This window comes from Coptis chinensis, chromosome 3, assembly GCF_015680905.1.
Source record: "Coptis chinensis isolate HL-2020 chromosome 3, ASM1568090v1, whole genome shotgun sequence".
NCBI classification, from domain to species: domain Eukaryota; kingdom Viridiplantae; phylum Streptophyta; class Magnoliopsida; order Ranunculales; family Ranunculaceae; genus Coptis; species Coptis chinensis.
In genome coordinates, this window is record NC_141458.1 from 59,094,405 (window position 1) to 59,100,467 (window position 6,063).

Consider the following 6,063-nt stretch of genomic DNA (forward strand, 5'->3'; position numbering starts at 1 on the left):
AGAAAAACATGTTTTAAGTTCGGATTGGGAGTTGGAGTTTCAAATTTAGTAGTTCGATTTGGTGTTCCTAGTCAGGAGTTGGTTCTCCGAGCCTACAACTCGAACTAGATCTAAACCTCCAGTTTTCCGAGCCTACTACTCTAACCGGTTCCGAACCTCCAGTTCTCCGAGCCTACTACTCCAACCGGTTTCGAACCTCCAGTTCTCGAGCCTATTCCAACCAATTCCGAACCTCCTCTTCTTATTTCACTCCTGAACCTAGGAGGTGAGTTAGTCAGGACTTGGACTTAAAGTGTGTTCTGATACTTCCTACCCACACTAAGACCATACCCGAGCGTTTAAGAAGATGTTGTCATGTGTTACATATTTATTTTCTAAAATATGCACACACAGTACCTTTGCAGGTCATTGAATATATTCAGTATTTACAAGAAAAAGTAAATAGGTATGAGACGTTGTACCAAGGTTGGAATCAAGAGCCCGCGAAGTTGACACCCTGGGTAAATACTTATCTTCTATTTTTTTTTTGCTCTGAAGAATGTGTATATAGAAATTTAAATGTGTTAGACTATTGACTCTTGTTGAGTGATTAGCTAGTGTCATTTAGTTACACTTGTGATATTCTTCTCTTATGTGTGGTTTGTACATAATTTAATGGTTCTTCGTCACATGCATCTTCTGTTGTTAGTATATGCTCGTCTTAAATAGTATAAAGGAATTCTGTAAAGCATTTACTTTGATGATGGTCAGTGTTTTGATTTGTTGTGGATGATGTTGAGGGTAATTTAGTTGCATCAGTGATGCTATAATTTCTACTGTGCCCTTGTGCTCCCAACTTATTGTAAAATCTTTCGATACTAAGACTTGGGAATGTATTCTTAAGAATATCGGCTTTGGTGTTCAGTCTTCAAATCGTTAAATGCTCCATATTTTCGATGCTCGAGTCAGTCTACAAGTTTCGATTAGTACGGATCTTTGCTATGTTTGCTAGGATGGGAAAATTTTCTTTATACTTATTGAGGAATTTAAAATGGAGTCTATGATGCACTGCCTATGTTAAGTTTGTGTAATCTTCAATAAATTTAAACTATGAGGCTATTGTAGTTGCTTCTAACATGTTTTTCCTTTACGTAGGAGTTGGTGGATACACATACTTACTAGAACCACTGTGGCGGGCTGGGATGCTAACAAGTAAGTTCAATACACTGCATCTATTTATCTATGTTATTGCCTACTTTTTTTGTGTTTTGCTCATTAGTAACTTATATCTAAATGCTGTTTAATTATTCTTTTGTCAAATGGGGATTTTGTTTGTCACAGTGATTGTTGGAGAGGCTGCAAATTTTGCGACTTACATTTTTGCCCCAGCTGTTCTAGTGACTCCCTTAGGTGCACTGAGTATAATTGTCAGGCAAGGAGCAAAACTTTAATTTGGTTAAATAAGGGAGTCCTTTTGTGACACTGAAGTCATTACATGTTTACTACAATGTATTCAAGTGCGAGTGATACTTTTAGATCCATAGTATGTCGAGCTCACTCTTTTATGAACTTTTATTTGAGAGTGAGGGTTTTCAGTAATTGGCTTGGAGATCTATTATTTTATACTCAGGCTTGCCCGTTATAAAAGAAATGCTGCAATGTGACATTAGGGATTATCAGTTGGAAGAGCTCAAATATTCCTATTGAGTGTTGGTCCAAAACAATTTAAGATGTGGTTTTCCCTAATAGAGTGTTTTTTCCTGGACATTTTCATGGTAATTATTAATTGAAAGTTCAAAAACCTTTCAGAACTAACACTTTTTTTTTCATTATTATCCGTTCACTATTCTACTGCATCTGATGATTTATTGTTATTTTCTCAGGAAGAAATGTTGATGGCAGAGATATTATGGTTCAATTCGCCAAATACGAGCCCAATGCTGAAAAGATGTAAGAATTTGGTTTAATTGATATATACTCCATGCTTCAGTATTGTTTCAATCTATATATTAATAGCTCAATGAAAACGTTAACATGTTCTTTGGAGGTAACAAAAGTTGATAGTAAATCATTTATGAGGATGAACTGGAAACACAATTACGATTTTAAGCATCACTCACCTATCGTTTGTTTTTTATTCTTGTATTCGCCCATGTTTAGTATCTTTTCCCTATTCTGATTAAAGGTTGTATTTTGCTGGAGCGGAGAAGAAAGATGAAAGGGTACTAGTTCCTGACTTCAGTGTTCTAAAAAACGGCCTAGGCGGCCGTCTAGGCGGTGCCTAGCCGTACTGATTTTCACCCTAAACGGTTGATAAAATGGTGGACCGATTAATCAGGCCTAGGCGGCGGATTGATCGGCCTAGGCGGTCTAGGCGGGCTGGACGGTTTATAAGGTCTAGTTTGTTTTTTGGGCCCAATTTGTTGCAAGCCCAATTAAAAAAACAATCGGTCTCTCTGGGCTTAAGTTATAAAAAAGCTTAAGTTAAAAAAAAGCCCGATAGGGCTTAGAAACAATCGGTCCCTCTTCTTCAACAAACAATCAGCTGCTCTTCTTCTTCTTCTCGGTATGTATTTCTTCTCTCCAATTCTCCTCTTTTTTTTTCTTCTCTTTTTTTTTTTCTTCTCTCCAGCAACCAAAATAAATTAAGTTGTAGTTAGTGTGAAAGAATCCATCTTTAATATTATAATGGGAATTTCAAAAAGTTGGAAATCATCAAGTCTTAAATGAGGGGAAGAAGTTTTGAGTGTCTTTTTTTGTTGCAGAGAAAATGAGAAATGAAGATAAAATTTTTAAGACTCTTCTTGGCTGTCAGGGTATATTGAGTGGTCTAATTCGTCTTGATTGAGTGTCTGAGTCAATTAACTAAGTTTGGTAGAAAAAAAACTGAGTTTGGCTAATATGAAATTATGATGGCATGAAGCTCAGTAAAATCTTCTTTAGTTAACGATAGCTGCTCTTTGCAAAATATTGACCTCAGTCTATGGATGGTGTGAATTGATGGAATGGCTGTAGTGACGGATAAATGCCATTGATGTCAGCTTGTAGACTTCATTTATTTTATACATACCTATTTGATTCATTTATTTTATACATACCTATTTTATACAGTTCAATGGCGGGAAATACGGGAAATGTGGCTTCTTCCGCGGCGTCCAATGCCACCGTGTCCGATCCCGATAATCTTTTGAAACGGGATTCCAATGATGTTGGTTGGGAGTATGGAAAGTTATTCAAGAAAGATAACCTAGATAAATGGAAGTGTAAGTTGTGTGGAAAAGAGTTCAGTGGAGGTGTTTATAGAATAAAGCTACACATAGCGAACATTAGAGGACAAATAACTCCATGCTCAAAGTCTACTGATGAAGATAAAGCTAAGTGTAAAGCCGCATTGGATGAAGTGAAAAAGAAGAAAAGTAATAAAGAGAAACAACAACAAGAAGTGAGAGAAGAAGTTCACATTACTGATGAAGCAAATGAAGAGGTAGTGTCAAGGAAAAGGCCACACTCTCTCGGGCTTATGGATAAGTTTGTTTCTACTATCAGTCCCGGATCTTCAATTGATGCAAATAAGAAGATGCGACAATAAAATATCAATGATGCACTTTGGAAAGAAAGGACACATGATGTGCATCGATATTTAGCTCGATGGGTGTATGAAAATGGTGTTGCATTTCATGCTAAGGATAATGATAGCTTCAGAAGGTTTGTTGAAGCAGTTGGTCAATTTAGTCCAGGATATCAGCCTCTAAGCCAATACCAATTGAGGGAGCCATTGTTGAAAGAAGAATATGAGCGAACTACAGACACACTCAAGAAGCAAAAGGAGGAGTGGGATAAGAATGGTTGTTCTATTATGACCGACGCTTGGACTGATCGGAAAAGAAGAAGCATCATGAACTTATGTGTCAATTGCAAGGAAGGTACGGCTTTTCTTTCTTCATATGAAGCTTCGGATGATGCACACACCGGAGATTTCATCTTTAAATATGTTGACAAGTGTATTGAAGATATTGGGCCACAATGTGTAGTATAAGTTGTGACGGACAATGCCTCAAACAATATGGCTGCGGCAAATTTGATGTTGATAAAGAGACCTCACATATTTTGGAGTTCATGTGCCACTCACACGTTGAACCTTATGCTTGAAGGAATCGGTAAGTTGCCTAGGTTCAAAGGAGTGATTGATAAAGCAAAGGCCTTCACTATATTTATTTATTCACATCATAACACTTTGTCAATGATGAGGAGAGCTACGAAGAAAAGAGACATAGTGAGGGCGAGGAGTCACTAGATTCGAAGAACTGCATTCCTAACTTTGCAAAGTTTGATGGACAAAAAAGAAAAGTTGAGGAAAATGTTTACTAGTGATGATTGGGAGAAGTCCAAATGGTCCAAGACTGTGAAGGGGAAAACGGCGTATTCCACTGTTCTAAGTATGGCATTTTGGAATGGAGTAACACTTTGCTTGAAAGTGTTTGCTCCTTTAGCGAAGGTACTTCGCCTTGTTGATGGGGATCGAAAGCCATCAATGCCCTTTTTACATGGTGAATTGTTGCAAGCAAAGGAGGAGATTAAAGAGGCATTCAAGAATGTGGAGGATAACTACAAACCCATTCTTAATATTATTAAGGACAAAGGCGATGGTCGGCTTGATGGTCCGTTACATTTGGCAGCCTACTTTTTAAATCCTTACTTTTTCAAAAATCCAGACATTAAAGATGATCCATTTGTCAATGATGCCTTTTTCACATGTGTTGAGAAGTTCTTCGCCGATGACTTTGATATGCAAGATCGTGTCTCCAATGTCGAGTTGATGAAGTATAAGAAGAAAGAGGGTGGGTTTGGAAGAGCTTTAGCTGCGGCGGGATGTGCCAAGAATGATGCTAATTATGATCTGGGTAAGACTGTAAGAGTGTAAGACTATATGTTATTAGATAAATAGTATTGCCTAGTTATTCATTTGCATTATGTGTTATTAAATTATTAATTAATACTAACTTGTGCTATATATATATTGTGACATTGTGTGTGCTTATCTATTGACTAGTTGGATGGTGGTCCAACTATGGCGCTCTTACACCCAACTTGCAAAAAATGGCTTCAAAGATACTCTTATTGACTACTAGTTCATCGGGATGCGAGAGAAATTGGAGCACTTTTGAGGGGGTATGTACTGAGTACTGACTATGACATATATAGTGTGGACGTGTGGTTAACTAATTGGATCACTTAAAATTGTACTAACATTTTTTCAAACTTCTCTTTTATGTAGGTACATACAAAGAAAAGGAATAGACTAGATACAGAGAGATTGAACAATCTAGTCTATGTCCAATTCAATGCTAGGATCATCAACAAGAATAAAAGGCAAAAGAAAAAAGAGGTAGATGTACTACTAGCTAGTGAAGCTAGTACCGCACAAGGATGGATTGTTAATGGTGGGGATGATGATGATGAAGAAATTGCACCCGGTTCGGGGATTACTTGGGGAATGGTTGGAGAAGCATCCGGAGCGGATGATGTCTTAGAGCCTCGAAGAAGTGCTAGAAATGTTAAGGTTAGAGAGCTCCATGAAGAGGATTTTGTATCAGATGAGGACACCGAGGATGAAGGAGAACAGGACTGAGTTTGAATCCGATGAAGAGATCGTGTTAGAGAGATATGGAGAGGAAGAGTAGTTAGACAAATAGTGGAATATTTCCACCCTTTTGTTAAAGCACTACTTGCTGCAAGTCCACGAAAGATACTAGATCAAAAACAGCATTTGTTTTGCACTTTTGCTAAGTGTATTTTTTGTTAATTTGGTCTGTTACTCTGTTTTGCCAAGTTTATTTGATTATTTGAGTATTTCAGATGGTAGACTCTATGAGTTTGTACAATTTGAATGAAGTATTCAATTTATGATGTTTGTTAGTTTCAGCTGGTAGACTCTATGTATTTCAGGGGAATTTGTGTGTTTTGTGAATACAGATGAGACATTCATGTGGAATTCAACTAGCAAATGGAAAATATTGATTTCATTAAAAGTAGTTCATCCCATTACAATAAATTCATGCAGTTTACAATACAATACAATTACAA

At 37.1% G+C, this 6,063-nt stretch overlaps 1 protein-coding gene and 1 pseudogene across 1 annotated transcript; both read left to right on the plus strand.

Moving 5' to 3' along the window:
* Positions 1–3,823: 3,823 nt before the first annotated feature.
* LOC147510207 (uncharacterized) lies at positions 3,824–5,011 on the plus strand (annotated as a pseudogene).
* Positions 5,012–5,029: 18 nt separating this feature from the next.
* LOC147510208 (uncharacterized) lies at positions 5,030–5,615 on the plus strand. The gene is made up of 2 exons (XM_086599297.1): positions 5,030–5,148; positions 5,255–5,615. Exons 1-2 carry the CDS (start codon positions 5,077–5,079, stop codon positions 5,606–5,608), a joined length of 426 nt encoding a protein of 141 aa, XP_086455423.1. The 5' UTR covers positions 5,030–5,076; the 3' UTR covers positions 5,609–5,615.
* The last annotated feature ends 448 nt before the right edge of the window (positions 5,616–6,063 follow it).

Excerpts from the sequence above, each read along its gene's own strand:
- LOC147510208 (XM_086599297.1), top strand. The coding sequence starts at position 5,077 with ATGGCTTCAAAGATACTCTTATTGACTACTAGTTCATCGGGATGCGAG. Across the intron at positions 5,149-5,254 it reads ATTGGAGCACTTTTGAGGGG|GTACATACAAAGAAAAGGAA; the intron begins GTATGTACTGAG and ends TCTTTTATGTAG.